A 19866-nucleotide genomic window follows, 5' to 3' on the forward strand; every position below is an offset into this window, starting at 1 on the left:
ATCGTGGGCGGTGGTGAGCATCAGCCTATCCCAGAGCAGCATTTCCCTCAGGCTGTCAGAGGAGCATTACCATGGTGATGTCATCCTCAAGCTGTGAGTTTGCCAGCATCCCACAAGGCTCCCGATTACTGGAAGGGAGGCGAGTGAGAGGAGAGAAGATCGATCTGATAATTAGGCAGTAAGTGGCAAACTGACGCCACGGTTTCATTCTGACGAACCTCGAAATTAGGTTCCAAACATATTTTGCGACAACCGTCTAAGCTGTTTGAAGACTGTTGACCAGACGGAAATAAAAGAGCAGTATGTCATCTCTGTTTTGTTGTGGCAACGATATGAAGATTATGAATAATGCACATTGGATATTTTTGCTCTCTTTCTTCAGTCCATCCATTTTCTTAACAGCTAAATCAGCTTCGGGTCATGGAGGTCAGGAACCTATTCAAGCTGTGAAAAAGTATTTACCCGCGTCCTGATTTCACCTTAAATGTTTCAGATCATCAAACAAATTCTACTATTAGACAAAGATAACCTGGGTAAATACAAAATACAGCTTTAAAATGATGATTTCATTTATTAAGCTATTTACACCCGAGTAGATGTGGACGTTGTCTGTTTTAAAAACACAAACAAACAGACAGCTATCTGTATTTTCTTCAGTAGTATTTAAAGACCAAACTACACACAGGTGACAAAGTACTTCAGTTTTTCAGTGCTCTTTGTCTCTGGAGCTCTCCTTGATATTATTTGTTTTATTGATAACTGTAGCCTGTGATTCATTAAATCAGTTAAGTACCTCGTGTCCTGTGGATGGCGGTATTGTAACCCTAGAGTAGAAATGTTTAGTCACAGGACAAAGGCGATCACTGTTGATCTGCTGTGACCCTTCTCTGTCAGAGGGCAACAGATGCCCCTGAGGATAACAGAGGAACTGGATTCACTCACTGTACGAGTCAAAGGTCAAGGATTTCTTTAGGAGGGCCTTAAAGGTTTGTTCATATACAGCTTTATTTATACGGCTTTTTCTTCATCAGGTCAAGTTAAAGGTTCTTTTCTTTTGTTACAATATTTTGTTCATCTACACAGAATGATCCTTATAACCAAGCAAATCTGGATGATCTGTGCAAAAAAAAGTACCACAAATTTAAAAAGACAATAAAAGTAAACTTTGAGTGGTTGTGTTACATTGAGTCACACCTTTCTCTGAACTGTTAAGTAACCTGATTTCTGTTTTTGCTGTTTTTTCCCTGGCTCAAAGTAGGCCTTTGGTTTAAGCATAATCGCTCGTTGTATGGCCAAGGCCGTCTGTGTTACTTAAGATTATTCCTGATTATTTGATGAACAAAAATAATTGATTATTCCATCGTTTAACCATGTAATTGGACAAAAACATTAATAAGCATTAATAAATATTCAAATGAGAGGTATTTTAAAATGAACTGCTCTTTGGTTTACAATTTAGAAATGCATTGTTTTAATAACTGCATACAATCTCTGTCAAACAAAAAACCAAGTGTGGCATTTACACGATATATTAAAATTAAATTAAAATAAATGATTTCAAGTACGATAATTTCAAATAAAACAATCTAAACTAAGGCATAAAGTAAAATTACCTATACTCTGTCTTCTGGGAAGGCTTTCTTACATTAATAGGTGGCAAAAAGAGTTCTGATAACATTGTATCTGCTGGATGACATAGATTTGTGTGTGTGTGTGTGTGTGTGTGTGTGTGTTTAATGAGTGTGTGTTGGTAGCCTTTTAAAGAGGTGGTGACTGTAATGCAGAAAAGTGAGCATACCAACATTATGATTTCTGTGCTTTGATGCAAAAACAGATGTTATAATGGTGTAGATGTTAATAATGAATGCTAATAATAATTCAGTGCCCAAGGTCAGTAGCCCATGTATATTTTTAAAGGCCTGTAGGGAAAAAAGCTTATATTTTTAAGATACAACTTTATTAATATAATATTTTCTCTTAAAATCCGAAAAATATTGTACAAAAGTAAAATAACAAAAGCCAGAAATAAATATGGTCTAGTACACCCATGCCCCCCTTTAGACTCACCCCTGTTTGTTGCAGGTTACTGCCTCAGCCTTCAGCAGGCGGCCCAACTTAACCATCGTCCCAAACTTTCATTACTGATAGAGCAGCTACAACGTTCGCTTCTCTTCATGTCAGAGTTTGTTGATCAGGTGCTTTGATGAAGGAGCTTTTTCCAAGTAAAAGTTTTACATTTTATATTTCTAGCGCTAAAAAAAGTTTTCTTTCTCTACAAAGAGGCGGAGAGGAGATGGTGACGGACCCGGCTCAGAGTTAAACTGTGACAGCGTCACATTCAGTGTTTTTAGTGTTTCAGTTTGAAAACTGAGCGACAACATGATGCTGTGGCGGGGCGTGGTGGGGCGTGGCCTGCGGTGCCGTGCAGGGAGGCGGACGCACCTGAACGGCATCCGCAATCATGCCCCGCCGACTTAAGTATCGCACTGGGGCCTGTGGTTGGGGGTTTGTTGTGTTGATGTGAGTACGGCTGGCAGCGGGAGAGCTGCGGCCGTTGTGTGTAAACAGTGTGTCTCAATAAAGCCTGCTGCAAAGCACGAGAATGTCTCCGGGTCTGCCATGGCGTTTCACAGGTGCGTCAGCACAGTAGCGGTTTTAGATACGGGCGACACGGGCGGTTGCCCGGGGCGGCATCGTGGTGGGGGGCGGCATCACGAGTATCGGCAAAATAAAAAAAAAAAAATGCTCGTACTCATGCTGCCCCGACATCAGCCAGCGCATATCGGGAATGTCGTAGGCACCGATCGGGTTTCTATCGCCCATTTGCTGGGAGTAAGGGCGCCCTCCGTTTGCAAGGTGCGCCTGCTGCTTACGGCACAGGGAGGAGAGGGCGGGGGATTCTCTGGCTGGCTGGAGCAGCATCTAATAACCAACTCGCAAAACAAAACAAAACAAAAACAAACCAACAAACACGAAAACACCAGACTTATAATTTGCACCGATGTTTTTTCAAAATTCTATACGCGAAAAGCGAGCGCGAGAGCCCTCGGTGCGCCTGCTTGCTGCTGAAGTCAAAGTAAACTTTATTGTCATCTCTGCTACATACAGTCCAGTATATAGAGAGACGAGACGACGAGGCTCCAGTTACAGCAGTGCAAGTAAACGAACAATAAATATTTAAGAGTAAAAAAATAAATATACACCTTAGGACTCGGGGTAAAGGGACCAATAACAATTTAAAATGTATATTTTATGTTTTGTTGATTTAAAGTCTCACACACAACCCGTTTTTAAAGTTTAAAAAAAAGAGAAAAGAAGAGGAGTGTAGCGACTTCCACAGTCGCTAGAGGCCGGGGACTGAGCCTGCCTATTTGCCTGACGCGCTGTCAACTGTATGCAATAATGCGAGAGGTGGAATTGCTTGCTTGTTTATTAAAGTGCTTGAAAAGTTTACAGAGCAATGTGATCGGTTCGCGATTCAAACTCTTAAAACATCACAGGCTCTAATGCAACAAGGGGAAACTCGTTGTGCTGCGGTCAACAAAAACTACAGCTACCCAGCCCCAGTGTTGCCAACTTAGCGACTTTGTCGCTATATTTAGCGAGTTTTCAGACCCCCTAGCGACTTTTTTTCTAAAAGAAGTCGCTAAAAAAAGACGTGAAAGCGCGTATCGCTTTTACTCTCAACAAGCAGCGGGTGCTTTATCGCAGTCAGTTCTTCTTTTACTCTTATGCTGTTTTGTGGATCACAAGGTTTAAAACTACTTATAAACACACACACACAAACTCCACCAGAGTGCTTATTTCGGGTCACTTTTGCCGGTCCAAGCCCGGGTAAAGGAGCAGGGCTGGAATTGTGACATTAAAAAAAACAATAATTACTAAACGAAATTTAATTTATAGTTCTAAATAAACTCTAAATGCATTTAGGACGTTTTTTACTCACTTTATGTCTCTTCCACGATGTTATTTCTCTCTCCAGCAACATTGGTTACAATTATATTAGCATGACCAATTATGCAAATTAGGTGATGACGTCATTTAGCGACTTCTAGCGACTTTTAGGACAACCAATAGCGATTTTCCTTACTGAGGAGTTGGCAACACTGCCCAGCCCTCTCTGTCAAAATCAAACCAGTCAAAGACAGACTGACAACGCCCTCTTAATGTCACTGCTAGCACCCACGTGACTCCCGTTACACATCACCATAGCAACCAAACAAATGAAAACCCAGTGATCATTAAAATTCAATACATTTAATTATGGCTCCTACAAGGAGAAATGAGCAAAAGATACAGGTAAGCAGATGTGTCATTGGATAATGGCAGGTCATGTATCCTAAAGCATTAAGAATCAGAATACTTTCTTAATCTCTAAGGAAATTATGTGGGTTATGTTCCTCCAAGAAGAAATGGTAAAAATAGTAACAGTAACAGACTAAACTCCAAACAATATATACAATAATATAATATTAATTAGTCAGAGTCAATTGTTGATTTGTCCTGTTCTCATTGTATGACCTAATTATGATGTCTGTTTAGTAGCCGTTTGCATGCATACTCTCTCTCTCTCATGTGTGTGTGTGTGTGTGTGTGTGTGGGGGGCGCGCCAAAGGGAGTGTTCGCCCAGGGCGCCAAACAGGCTAGGACCGCCACTGCGTCAGCATCTAAGGAAACAATCCGCATCGAGGATTTCTGATAATATAATCCAGTTATTCCAATAACTCAATGAATCGTTGCAGCCTTATTAAAACATAAGAAATCATTTCTCACTGAAGCCATAGGAAAAAGGTTAAAATTTAGAAATTGAATTTTTTAAAATTTCTGATGTTCAATAACAGTCTTTCATTTAAAACAATTTGGTTTATTTTCTAATTCTTTAATGGCATGAAGCTTTTTGTTTTTAATTTTTTCGTTTTTCAACCTCTCTATTATGTGGCTACATTTGAAAGCAGCATTTCCCCCAAAACGTCTTCTTTTTATTACTTATCTCCAAATATTAGAACTAAAAGCTTTTTACAGCGTATAGTCTTGGATATAAATTTACATTGTATAAGTGCTGCTGTTGTGCTATATTGATATAAGTTGTACTGATTTTAGCATGAAAGTCATGCAGAATAAGCAATGTATATAAATAAAATGTATAAATACAAACTTAGTATTTTTGAAACACTGCATTAACAGTGTGATTCTGGTGATAGCGGTTGTTATAAAAAGGCGTCCTGGTGCATGGCTAAGGAGAAAGACTCATCTGGTAATCTCTGGTGACTTGTTCCTGTCATTGCTTTGTCATCATCGTCCAGATGACACTCATGTCAAATGGTCCTATGGGAGCATGCTGCGTGGGTGTATGTGTGTGCGCCCTGGAGTGTTTTCGTGTGTGTCTGCTGGAGGTTAGAGAGGTTAAGGGGAGCTAATTTCACGCCTTTTTATTTGCACTGGCCTCAGGAGACGAGCTCTATAAGCATTATCACTTCCAGCTGGTTCAAATGGGACAGACGGGACAGGACTGCCAGCACAGATATGCAGACACGGAGAGACCAAAGCACAGAAGATGCTTAGGGTGTCATTTGTTTTTATTGCTATTTTTCATTTAGATTTTATAAACATGTATATTGTATTCTGTTTGTTCGTAACTGTTTTGTTATATTTTAGCTGCAGTTTCAAGATACATTGTAATAATATGATTCCTGTTATTTTTGCAGGACCTGTGTGTTGACATTGGTTCATTTTTCTTTCAGAAGCAAAACCAAAACACGAATCTCTGACTCTGAAGCCTGTAAACAAGAATTAAATGCACTATGTGGCCAAAAATATTTGCGCATCTGCCTTCACAAGTATATGAACATGAGTGACATCCTGTTATTTATTCCTAAGGTTTTAATTGTCAGCTCACCTTTGGCAGCTGTAATAGCAAGTTTATGGGAATTTTTGACCATCCTTCCAGAAGCGCATTTGTGCTGCAGCATTGCGTGTTCCTTTCACTGGAACTAAGGGGCAGAGCCCATCTCCTGAAAAACACCACATCTGGCAACCTCCAAACTCTGACTTGTCCATCACCAGACAGAGAACCATCATTCGTCACTTGAGAGAACGTGTTTACACTAGAGTCCAGTTGTGGCGTGCTTTACACCACTGCATTGCCTTGTACAGCTTGGATGCAACTACTCAGCTATGAAAACTCATGTCATGAAGCTGTCTGTGCACTGTTATAGAGCTAATCTCAAGGCCTCATGAAGTTTGCAGATCTGTAGTGAATGACTCTGCATACTATGCATCCACTGACCTGCTCTGTGATTTTACGTGGACAGTTGGTATCACATCACGGTACCACACAGTGGTGCCAGTCACAGCTGTTCCTTGTACCATGCAGTTTGAAGTTTCCTAGACGTCTAAATGAGATACATGACATTAAAAGACACTAAACACTGTTGAAATCCATACAGTAATAAATCAGACTGTGTGACACGAGGAGCAAAAACAGACGCTGTGACAAGGATTGAGGGGAAGATGCCCTATATCCACACTAGAGGGCAATAAGGGAGCTAGGGAAAAGGAGGCACAGGTGAAAAGAATCTGGGTAATGTACAATGAAGAAAAAAAAAGAGACAAGGGAGTGATAAATAACAGCAGAAGTCAAAAACTGGGGGGACAGACAAAAACTTACTGTTCAGACCTTGACCTGACTGAAGTCCTACGGTGGGACCTTACGACAGCTGTGAATAAACGAATACCCACAAAGCTCAGTGAACTAAAGTAGTAATGGAGTCCTAATGTAGTCCATCTCAGGCACAGACCTCCAACCTGTATCATAAATTTGATTTGTTGCATTTTCAGCAAAGAGATCATCAGTAGATTTATTTATTTTGCAGTAGATTCTCTCTGTGGTTGTGTGTGTGCTTTTTGTAAGTAGAAATTTGTAAAGGATTGATAGAAATAAGTCATACTTTATGCTGAACACCATTGTCATGTAAATTAATGATTGAACAGCTGAATGTTTTAATATATTTTTTACAAATATCAGGATTTTATGTAAACACTTCATGTCATTATTCAAATTACCACCCAGCAGTAAAACAAAAATGTACTCGATAGCTTTTTGTGCTGTTCCTGTTTCAACATAACAATGACAACATGTACAAAAGGAATAGTTTGTCTGCTCTGCTGTGCCACAGTTGTCAACTTGCCATGATCTCCAGTTTGTCAGCGCTCCCAAAGAAACACTTCAACCCTTTACCTCGTCTCTTTAACAAGTTTACTGGTACAGTAACATTTTAAAGCACTGGGACTAAGTGCCATGCCACACATCGAACAGTGTTTAGCTCCATTTTCCAAGTCAGAGTTTTAGTCTTTCATTGTCCCTGAAAGTCTTCATTTCTGTAACAACCTTGATACATTTTAATCAACTGTCATGATTGTTTTCTGTCACCTCCTGCAGGTGCACAGGCGATCGGCAGAGCGTCTTCGAGACTTGTGCTGTGCCAACCGGGGCACTTTCATCAAAGTGGGCCAGCACCTTGGTGCTCTGGACTACCTGTTGCCCGAGGAGTACACATCTACGCTAAAGGTGCTCCACAGCCGAGCTCCTGAGAGCAGCATGGAGGAGATCCAGCAGGTTATCAGAGAAGACCTTGGGAAGGAAGTAAGAGCAGATCAACTTGATCTACTGTAGGAAAAATTGTTGTAGGGATGAACTTCACACGAGCCTGTCTTAATTGTCTGTGTTTGTGTCTGTTTTTAATAAGAGTTTTAACATTATGCTGTATGCTTCACCTCTCATAATAAGGCATCCCAACAACAGGGATTTCACCCTAATTTCCAATCTAGACATAAATGTAAAAACAGACATATTAACAATGGAACATTTGAAAACATCTGAACGATAGCCTCACTTATCATGTCAAATTTTATTTCATTCAAGTGAACAGAAAGCACAGATGGCTGACAAAACCCATGGTCCCCGTAGTGAGGGTGACTATAAATGACACATGAGTTAAAGATGATGGCTGATCTACATTTACGGGTGTCTCTCACTCTTAGAGAGAAACTTATTTCTCTGGATACTTTTTTGAAAAAGATTAAAAGTCTGAGAACAGAATTTTATATAAAAGACTGATGTAGCCTCAGTGACCTCGCCCACTGTTAGAAGTCTCTATAAAGTGTTTTGTTCTTGGTTTTCATCTTGGTGTTTTCAAGCCACCCAATATCTACTCGAGGCATTTTAGAGAGGAGCCGTGGCAGTTGTTTGGCTTGAAGCAACATTTCCACATTTCAACTTTTTCCCCCTCAAAACAGTTTTTCCACTTTTTCTCAAAATGGACACACAGTTTCCTTTTTCTTAACGTGCCCATATCACATATCTCTATCGTGTGGATGTGATGAGTAAGGACTGAATCTCCAAAATGAAGCAGACTGCAAGTGCATAGGCTGACAGCTTATCAGTTAGCATGATGGTTTGTCTGTTTTTTTCTGGGTTTTTTTTTTTAACAAAATGAACATCATGTTTTCTTTAACACGTCTCCAAACAAGTGAAAGTGTTTAATGAGGTTATACATGACGAGAGCTAAGGGTCGTTTTCTCAGAGACCTGTGGACAGCTGCATATCTTCCATTGGTGACTGGAGAGAATGACATATGTGAAAATTCACAAACACAGTCATAGTACAGAATCAGGGAGTCCAGCTGTCAGATAAGAGAACTCTGTTAGCATCGTAGCAGATTTATTCAAGTAAAGAATGACTTTTACCAAAACATCTTTATGTTTGCGTTTCATTCGGTTTGTAGTTTAATCATTTTTATTTGGAGTTTCTTTCACTGTAATAGTCAGAGCATGTTTGTCTCTGTGCACGTGTTCTCGTAGCAAGCTGAGAAGTGGGGACGAATAAATCAGTTTAAAACTGCTAAATGACAACCGAGAGGCTGTTAATGCTGCTGTTAGTGTGGAGCACAACATTTGCTCTCAAACTGCTGGTGATGACAGCCCTTTAGAACTGCAGGAGGAAAGCAATTATTCTGATACTTTTAGATACAGTGTATCGCTCTTCCCCTTCTCCTGTGTGTGCATGTGCTACAAGAACGGGTTTGGTAGATGAACGTGATGTTCCTCAGCTGACCGATTCCTACATTTGAAACAAAATATTAAGAGACTGTTTAGGCGACCACGTTAGGGTTGGATTATGCTGACATTAATGAATCATTGTTGTGACCTTTATGATAAAACTCACAAAAATCACCACACTGGGTGCAATAATGGTAGATACCAAAATAATGCATATCAATGATTTACAACCATGGGTAATGCTAGCCATTATTTGAGAACTAGTTTAATATTCATAGTAAACTCCACAGTCCTTCTCAGTAACCCACAGAAAAAAGGAGAATTGATTTCTATCTTTTTTCTATTTGCTCTCAGATATATCAGTCTTCTCTTGTTCATGTTTTTAATTAGGTCCACATTCAGTTTGATTTCTTCCAGAGTAGGGCATCATTAACGCTGAAAAGATAGTAATATAATTTGTGTGTCTACAAAGAAGGTAGCAGAATGAATCAGCCCTCCTCGCTTCTGGAGTGGCAGGAGAAGAAGTGATGCTGATGAGCAGCTCTGAAGGCAGCAGCGAAGCTTCGCCATCATTTCCGATTGACTACACATTTATCTTTTTAAATATGTGTGCATTCTCATGTCAGATGGATTTTCTCATGTATAAGTGGTTAGTCACGAGCAGTATGTGGTCTGTTGCTGTTTTCAGCACCATATGTGGTGAGATGTGCATCGTCGCTGTTACGTCCCCTGGCTAGTCTAGGGGGTTGAAGGGACGAACATAAAGGTGGATAGTGAAGGAGGAGCCAAGATGGTAAGTGTAGAAGGTTTATTTAATGCTGGTGATAAGATTTGGGTTCAGACTGAGGTGTAACATCAGGGAGAGCCAAGGCCAACATAACAAACAAAACATCCCTGATGTAGAAATAAAAGAAACTTACCTAACTCCAAAGAAACAAAATATACAACCTATAACCATAACCTACCTAACAACACATAAACAGGAGAAAACAGGGTGTCAAAGCAAAAGGCAGCTCTCCCCTACAGCAGTCTGAACATGAAAACAACAATGCTCATACAAGGTACAAAGGCATGCAAGCCTGCACAGGTATGGCAACCAAAAATGGCCAGAGGGCACAGAAGCACAGCTCCACAGGCCTTAAATAGTGCTCTGCTGATTACCAATTAGCCAGACTCTGCGCAGCATCCAATCAGGACAGGAGGTGGAGCCTGGACAAAACAAAGGGTTAATAGGGAGAAGAGACATCCTCCTGGGGGATGTAACACCCCCACCCAGAAAAACAAACGTATAAGTTTGTTAACCTTACACCATCACATTCTTGAAAGGGCATCTGCCACAATATTTTCACATCCTCTCTTATGCTTTATTTCAATGTTGTAGTTTTGTGAAATTAAAGCCCACCTCATCAGTCGTTGATTGTTGTTATACATACGAGAGAGGAACACAAGAGGATTGTGATCAGTGAAGACCTCTACAGGTTGGGAAGTAGATCCCACATACACATCAAAATGTTGAAGAGCCAGAAGCATGGCTAGAGTCTCCTTCTCAATTGTCGAGTACCGTCTTTGATGAGTATCGAACTTCTTGCCAAAGAAGCAGACAGGATGACTCACTCCTTGTCCATCATCTTGAAGAAGAACAGCTCCAGCCCCCACCTCACTGGCATCCACTTCAAGCTTGAATGGTTTAGAAAAGTCTGGAGCAACAAGAACAGGTGAACTCGACAGAAGACCTTTTGCACATTCAAAAGCATGTTGACACTCAGGACTCCAAATGAATGGTACCTTCGGGCTGCACAGGTTTGTCAGTGGGGTTACCACTTCAGAAAAATTCCTACAGAAACACCTGTAGTAACCAACCATCCCCAGAAATCTGCGCAGCTCACGGCGTGTTGTTGGCACAGGAAAGTTGAGGATGGCATTAACCTTTGCACTGATAGGGCGAACCTTGCCCTGCCCAACTTCCTTTCCAAGGTAGGTCACTGTAACCTTACCAAACTCGCATTTAGCCAAGTTGAGGGTCAAGGAAGCATCAGCTAAACGCTTGAACACAGTGGCTAAAGTGTCGACATGCTCTGACCAGTTGGAAGAATAGATGACCACATCATCAAGATAAACATTACAGTTTGCCACACCAGATAATACAGTTGACATTAACCTCTGGAAGGTAGCAGGAGCATTTCTCATTCCAAATGCCATGACTGTATATTGTAAAAAGTGATCAGGTGTTACGAAAGCTGAGATTTCTGATGCTCTTTCTGTCAAAGGAACTTGCCAATAACCTTTAAGAAGGTCAAGCTTACTCACATACGCAGCAGATCCGACGCTGTCAATAAAGTCCTCAATACGGGGCAGTGGGAAGGAATCAGGCACTGTTACTGCATTTACCTTGCGGAAATCTGTGCAAAAGCGAGGTGTTCCATCTGATTTTGGTGTAACTAGGCACGGAGAGCTCCATGGACTATAGCTTGGAATAGCCAATCCATGCTTCAGAAGGTAGTCTACTTCTTTGTTTATCATTTCTCTTTTTGCCATATTCACACGGTAAGCATGCTGCTTAATAGGCACTGCATTCCCCACATCAATGTCGTGCTCTATTACAGTAGTACGGGAAGGCATGTCCCCAAAGAGTTTTAAATGAATGTTGACAAGCCTTTCAATGTCCAATTGTTGCTCACGGGTCAAGTGAGAAAGATATGTAGACAACTGGGACAGTACCTCAGAATTAAGAATTCTGGCACTCTGGTAGCTGGCATCACAAAGTTTGAGCCCATCTTCATCTAAACTTGACCTCAGTCCTGAGGAAGAGTTTAACAAGAGAGTTTCTGGAGATGAGATTTGCTCTGGCAGAGATGCCACAGACTTATCTGCAGGACCACAGAGAGAATCATGTAACGCAAAGTTATTTAAGGGCTAGTGTTATTGCAATGGACGAGTTTATTGACTGACGCGCAGAAGAAATGGTTCTTTATGGAGCCTAGATGGTGTGAATGATGAGACCAAAGACTGTAGTATCTTGTACCAAAAATATATTGAATAAATGGGGAAAAGGGGAAATGGACCAAAATAATCAATACAACACACAACATAAATAAATGCCCACAATCAAATAATTGTGTAATAAATAATAAATCAATTGCTGTGATTTCCTGTGCAAGAGTCCTTTTGTTAAGAGTCCTTTTCGGTCCTTTTCTTTTTAAAGTTCACTTTTAAGGAATTCCTCCTTAGGGTCCAGTTTCATACAATGGGGAAAAAATATGTCCGTAATCCATAGACGGCAAAGCGGGGAAAAAAACAAAGAATGGTCCTACCGCTCGCCACTTCAATATGAAGAAGATCAATTTAAAGGAAAAAAAACCTGACCTGTAGGCCAGAAAAATATCCATTAGTAAATCAAAATCAATTCAGTTTACCGGTAAAAATAAATACATTGTTCTGCAAGTCTATGTAACAATGCAAATCATGTATCATCATCATTATCATCAACAAATGTACAACAGTTAAATTAGTAATCATCTTGGCTACGTGGCGTAATCTATATATTCCAGTAGCGTTAAGCTACAAACAAATACAAAACAACAATAAAGAAAAACAACTGTCTAACAGACAGCATAGCCGAATTCAAGGCAACACATAACAATAATCATTTAATTGCACTTTGTTTCAAAGTAAGCCCATTAAAGTGCTTAAGAAATAAAGGTGTTCAAAACAGCGGTTTTTGAACCGGAGTTCTGCTCATGGTGAGAACGCCACGAACAAAGGCATTTCTTTTTAATCGCGAAAATGATCGACTGGTTACTGACAAAAGGTTGTTATTGGTAGATGTTAAGAACACTTACCGCTGAGGTGATACAATTTTATAGACGGGTTTAGGGAGAAAACGCTTTGTTTTCCAACGCGTTCCACACGACATAAGCTTACAGCCACAGCAGGAGTCGAACCGAAGTATCCCTCCACGGCCGTATTCATAGTTGCCGCGACGTGGAAGGAGCCAATCAGGAGAGGGGCCTCAAATCAGCTGGCTTGAGTCATTTGACAGGGAGTAGTTGACATGGGTTACAGGTTCCCCTCGATCTCATGTACGTCCCCTGTACATGGTGGCTGGTTCCGGATGACAGGTTGCTCAGTGACAGTAAGTAGATGGTCCTCTTCATCCTCCAGTGCATGAGTGAAGGCGGTGGTTAAGCCATGGACAAGTGCCTGAATGCTCTTCAAGATGGGCTGACCAAGCTTAGAGTACTGTAACCGGTCTGGTGGTTTCCTGGTCCGAGTTGATGTCCTCACAGGTTCTAGTTCAGAGCTGGAGGTGTCAGAGCTAGACGGTAGATCAGCAGCAGAGGAGATACTGGGCTCAGTCGGCAATTCATCATTGGTAGGTTCAGCAGAGGACAGACTGTCCTCTGATTCCACAGGATCAGGAGCTTCCTCCTCGACAGGGGTTTCTGAGTCAGGAGTTTCGCTCTCTGCTGGCTCAAGAGGAGGCAACGGGAGCGTAGCAGGTTCACAGAATGGCATATCAGGTGGTAAAGTTTCAGTGGCTGGAACGGTGGATGAAGGTTCTGGCAGATGGTGGACAGTGGTGAATTGCAAAGGCTCTGAGACAGGATCATACCATTGATGCGGTATTATATCATCCTCATCTTCTGACTGAGGTTGTGCACAGTCCTCATCAGAAAGGTTGAGTGACCGCTTCCCGGTTGGTTTTACAGTTGTTCGGTTGGTTTCAGTGGAATCCGGCAAGAATCCACATGGCAAGAGCAGATCTCTGTGCAGAGTACGAATCGGTTTGGATTTGTTCTCTGGTCGGAGAGTGTACACTGGAAGATTGTCTGCTCTTTTTACCACCACATAGACGTCTGGTTCCCATTTGTCTGCGATTTTGTGTTTGCCTCGGAGTTTCACATTACGTACCAGCACCCTGTCACCAACGTCCAGTTCGGAGGGGGTGATATGTTGGTCGAAACGGCTCTTGTTTCTTCCCATGAGCTTCTCCGCATTTCCAATGGCAATTTTGTAGCTCTTTTCTAGATTTGACTTTAGGTTCTGGACATACTGTGAATGAGTGGGCTGATTGTTGTCCACAGGCAGTCCAAAGACCAGGTCAATCGGGAGGCGAGGTTGTCGACCAAACATGAGCTCATAGGGTGAGTAGCCAGTAACATCACTCCGGGTGCAGTTGTATGCGTGGACCAGGGGCTTAACAAAATCTTTCCAGTGAGTTTTCTCTTCAGTGGTGAGTGTTCCGAGCATATTCAGGAGTGTTCTGTTAAAGCGCTCGACTGGATTACCTCGTGGATGGTATGGTGTAGTTCTGATTTTGTGAATCCCAGCCATTTTGCACAGTTCCTTTATTGTGCGTGACTCAAAATCTGGTCCTTGATCACTATGGAGCTTTTCTGGGATACCATAATGAACCAGGAAATTGTCCCAGAGACATTTGGCGACGGTCTTTGCTTTTTGGTTTGGAGTGGGGACAGCGACAGCGTACTTGGTAAAGTGATCTGTTATTACAAGGATGTCTTTGGTTCTGCTCCTGTCAGGTTCCAGTGATAAAAAGTCCATGCAAACCAGTTCCAGAGGTCGACAAGTTCGAATGTTTACCAGGGGTGCTGCTCTTTCAGGTAAGGCTTTCCGTTTGGTGCATCTCTCACATGTCTTCACTTTATTCCACACATCATTGGCCATTTTCGGCCAGTAGAATCTTCGACGTACGAGGTCAAGAGTACGTTCGATGCCCAAATGACCCATCTTGTCATGCAGTTCTGACAGTACTTCAGCCCGAAATTTCTGAGGCAACACTAGCTGGTAATAGAGCTGGTCCCCAACTTGCCTCCTTCTCACGAGAATGCCATTTTGGAGCTCCATGCGATGTTGGTCTCGGAGTAGAAGGGGCAGTTCTGGGAGTTCATCCCGCAAGATGGGAGGTGGACTTTCCCCAGTCTCTAGCAGCAATATGACATGCCTCAGGGTCTGGTCTTCCCTCTGTCTCTCAGCGATTTCAGCGGTTGTCAGCTGAGAAACAACAGGAGATGCAAACTGGGTATCGTTGACGAAGCTGTCAGGCAAACTGTCGGTATGGGCAGTTAGTGACTGAATGAGTGCGGTGGTGGACGTCTTCTCAGCCATGCTATAAACAAGCTGACGGTCACAAATGGCTTTGACCGTGTGCTGATCGATGGAAATTGAGGTAGACTGATCCAGATGGTGTTGGGCAAATCGAAGAATTCTCTCCCTCTCCTTTTGGGACATTTGGTCATTGGCGAGGTCTCCATGTGGCCGGCGAGAGAGAGCATCAGCATCTAGATTTTGCTTACCAGATCTGTACATGATTTTGAATGAAAAAGTGGAAAGAGCAGAGAGCCAACGGTAACTGGTGGCATCTAATTTAGCAGAGGTAAGTAGGTAGGTGAGTGGGTTGCTGTCAGTAATGACAGTGAAGTTGGTGCCATAGAGATAGTCGTGAAACTTCTCCGTAACAGCCCACTTGAGAGCCAGAAATTCCAGTTTGTGAGCTGGATATTTTGACTCACACCTTGACAGACCGCGACTTGCATAGGCAATCACCTGGTTTTGTCCTTGTTGCTCCTGGTACAGAATAGCTCCTAGCCTAGCAGAACTGGCATCTGTATGGAGAAGGTAAGGCTTCTGGGGATCGGCGAAAGCAGTACTGGTGCTGTGGTGAGTTTTTGATAATGGTGTCAAAGGCTTGTTGACATGCAGGAGTCCAGCGACTGGCAAGTGGTTCCTTAGGATCCAAATATTGGTCTCGCTTGATGGTGGCTCTGAGTTTCCGCTGTGATGGAGGATATCCAGCAGTAAGGTCATGCAAAGGTTTGACGATGTTAGAGTAGCCTTGGATGAACCTGCGGTAATATCCTGCGAAACCCAGGAAAGAGCGGAGTTCTTTAAGAGTCTTTGGAACCGGCCAGGACTTAAGGGTCTCGATTTTATCTGGATCTGTCTGCACACCATCCTTTGACACAACATGCCCCAGGTATTTTACGGTTTTCTGGAAGAACATGCACTTTTCAACTGAGAGCTTGAGTCCAAATTCCTTCAAACGGTGAAGGACTTTCAGTAGTCTCCTCTCATGCTCTTCAAGTGTTGGTGCAAAAATAATCAAGTCGTCAATGAAGACCAAGACTTCTTTCAAGTTCATTTCTCCCATGCACTTTTCCATTAGTCGTTGGAAGGTACTGGGTGCGTTTGTGACTCCCTGGGGCATTCTGTTGAACTCATAGAATCCAAGTGGACATACAAATGCTGTTTTGCTCTTGTCTGCCTCTTCCATTTCAATCTGATAATAACCAGATTTAAGGTCAAGGACTGAAAACCATTCTGATCCAGAGAGAGCTGTAAAGGTATCCTCCAACTTTGGCAATGCATATGCATCTTTGATGGTCTGCAGATTTAGTTTCCGGTAATCAATGCAGAGCCGCACACTCCCATTCTTCTTTCGCACCACGACAATGGGTGACGCAAAGGGTGAGTCTGACTCTCTGATGACCCCAGAGTCAACCAGCTCCTTCAGGTGTTGGCGCACAGCATCCAGATCTTGAGGATGGATTGGTCTTGGGCGCTGCTTGAAGGGAGTAGGGTCAGAGAGCTTGATCTGATGTTTCACTTTGTCGGTTTTCCCAAAGTCAAGGTCATGTTTGGCGAAGACATCATGGAGGCGCGCTAACTTCTCAGTAATACGACTCTTCCATTCCGGTGTTAAGGGGGAGTTACCAAAGTTGAAGTCGAATCCAGAAGTCACAGGGTTAGGAGGCATACTGTCATGACTCCTTTCTTGACACTGAATGGACTGAATGGCACTGATCTCCGCAATGATGGCTTTGGCTGGGAGGGTTACATCATGATCAGACTGGTTGCAGATTACCACGGGTAAGTGGTATGGCTGGTAAGAAGGGAAATCCATGACACAAGACGGGACCATTAAGCCACCTGGCAGAGGCGACGAAGTCGGGTGTTCCACCAACACAGCCTTCTCGGCCTGGAGGCAGCGTCCGAAAATTAACCCCTCCAGGGCAACAGTTTTTCCAGCTGGGATGGTCTGTGGTCCGTCAGTGTGCAGCTTGACGATTCCATGATGATTACTGTTGGCCAGTCTGTATCGTTGCTCAAGAATTTTCAGCACCGTTCTGTATCCATGAGGGGCTGGAAAGGAGGGTTGTTGGTCTGAGAATGCTTTCTCATATGCCAAGTCCAGAGTGTTTGTGCCAATCAGTATTGATGGCTGTTGAGCTGATTGGACATCAGGAACTACCAGAGCAAGTGTATCAACAGCTGTGGTGGAACCCAAGAAGTCGGAAGGGAAGGTGACGTTCATCTCCACATAGCCAAGGTATGGAACCGCTTGGCCATTCGCTCCTTCTATCTCCAAGAGATTCTTCAGAGGTTGTATCTCCTGGTCAGAGAGATAATCATGGTGGAAGGAGTGAGAGATGGTGGTTACCTGGGACCCCGTGTCTAACAGGCAGTTGAATACAGTCCCTCCAATCGTGACCTGTGCTGTACTTCTGGTTCCAATGAGTCCTTTAGGCAGTGTGATGGAATGTCCATTTTGCTTGTGACTGGGACATGGGTTAACTGCAGCCTCCGTCTGTCCCTCCACAGAGACTGCCTCTAGTTTGATGATTTGTTGTTGCTGTCCCAAGCCTGCTGTCTTTTCTCAAGTTGTTTCTTCTTTTTCAGAACCAGTGTCGGGTTTGGAGGGTTGGCGCATCCTGCTGACATGTGCCCATCCTCTCCACATTTAAAGCAGTAGCCTGCTCTAGGCCGGGAACTGGTTGCACTGCTGCTGGGTCTTGGTTGTGCTGATCTGAGTTGAGGTGGTGCTGGCTTGGAGAATTGAGATTTCTGTGAAAGAAGAGCAGCCATTTGACTCTGCAGTTTCTGCATCTGTTGCTTCAGCTCATTAATAGCCTTGGTGTCTGAATGGCTACAAGCACATGTGCTCTGAGAGTGAACAGCGGCACGAGGCTTGGATGCAGTCAGGTGCTTCTTCATGAGATTCTCCTTGGCCAGCTGTCTACCCTCCTCAGTTCGAAGCAGTAGGAGGAACTCTGCAAAACATGGGGGATCGCTCCTCAAGTTCTCCAACTGTAGTTTGTTAATGATATCGCTATCCCAGCATCCTCGACAAAACTGCTTGAGTAAATGTTTGTTGAAGTCTGAAGACAAGATACCACCTCTTTTCATCACAGTGTTTAATGAGAGTTGTAAACGTTGCAAAAAAGCAGAGGGTTTCTCACCTGAATCCTGTGATGTATTCAGGAATTGAGCAAACAACTCCTCTCCATCTTGTACTGTGGCGAAAGCAGAATCCAACACTTTTAAATAGATGGATGGAATTGTGTTTGAGCCCAGCCCCTTCACAACATCTGCTGCCGGAGGTAGCAAACTTTCAAGGATGCGACGAGTGATCTGTAGAGGTGCTACATTTGGATCTGCTAATAGCAGTTCAATGTGAGATCTCCAGGTCTCATAATCAGTTTCATTGGCTGGTTTGGGAATCTTCCCAGAGAAAGGACGAAGTCTGAATGCAGGTACGGTGTCTGTTTTCACAACATGCTCCACCACTACCTTTTGTATTTCCGGGGGGTTCATTTCAGTCTGTGACAGTGAAAATCTTTGTGGATGTGGCAGTGACCCCTGTTGGTCAGGTGAGGGATTGCTGGTAGCTGTCTCAGGGATTGCAGAGTGTCCAGACAACGACCCCTGCTGGCCAGGCAGAGATGGTGCAGGCTCCACAATTTGGACTGAGGCTCCCTCTTCTAAGTCACCATCTTGTTCCATTCCTTCCAGATGCTCACTGATTTGTCCCATCATTTCCCTCAGAATATCTGGAAAATCCCTGCCGCTGCGGCGTGCAAGTTGCTTGAGCTCGCCGAGGTAATCTGCAGGGGTCTGGACTCCCGCTGTGGCTGTGCATTCTGCGGCAAGCGATTTTACACAAAAAGTCAAAGCAGAGTAATTCTTTGACTGATGAGTATACGGGAAAAATGGATTAAGAGCAGTTAACGCAGAACTATCAACGTATTCAACGATCAGGTTTTTGTAAAACATACTATTTAAGTCGTCCACGAAAATAACCTTTTCGATACGACCGTATTGTTTCAAATAATCAAGAATTTCCTCATCTTTCTCAGTGTTTGTGGCACCAGAAACAATGACAGAATGTGCAATATTGACCCCACTTTCCTGAATAAACTTCATTTTCCCCTTGTCGCGGACCTTACCAAAACCACAGGAAATAGCAAATATTCAATTAAATCAAATAACACAAAAGAACAGTCATTCACACATCAGGCTCCTGGCTGGCTCGCCACGTGTAACGCAAAGTTATTTAAGGGCTAGTGTTATTGCAATGGACGAGTTTATTGACTGACGCGCAGAAGAAATGGTTCTTTATGGAGCCTAGATGGTGTGAATGATGAGACCAAAGACTGTAGTATCTTGTACCAAAAATATATTGAATAAATGGGGAAAAGGGGAAATGGACCAAAATAATCAATACAACACACAACATAAATAAATGCCCACAATCAAATAATTGTGTAATAAATAATAAATCAATTGCTGTGATTTCCTGTGCAAGAGTCCTTTTGTTAAGAGTCCTTTTCGGTCCTTTTCTTTTTAAAGTTCACTTTTTAAGGAATTCCTCCTTAGGGTCCAGTTTCATACAATGGGGAAAAAATATGTCCGTAATCCATAGACGGCAAAGCGGGGGAAAAAACAAAGAATGGTCCTACCGGCTCGCCACTTCAATATGAAGAAGATCAATTTAAAGGGAAAAAAAACCTG

At 42.8% G+C, this 19866-nt stretch overlaps 1 protein-coding gene across 1 annotated transcript in view; it reads left to right on the forward strand.

Annotated features, from left to right (window-relative positions):
* Positions 1–19866, forward strand: part of adck1 (aarF domain containing kinase 1) — a 135892-nt gene that overhangs the window by 51273 nt on the left and 64753 nt on the right. Inside the window, exon 4 of the mRNA XM_039603645.1 lies at positions 7439–7642. Within this exon, the coding sequence (XP_039459579.1) occupies positions 7439–7642 (204 nt within the window). The remainder of the gene's footprint in view (positions 1–7438; positions 7643–19866) is intronic.

Source organism: Oreochromis aureus, linkage group 19, assembly GCF_013358895.1.
Source record: "Oreochromis aureus strain Israel breed Guangdong linkage group 19, ZZ_aureus, whole genome shotgun sequence".
Taxonomy (NCBI): domain Eukaryota; kingdom Metazoa; phylum Chordata; class Actinopteri; order Cichliformes; family Cichlidae; genus Oreochromis; species Oreochromis aureus.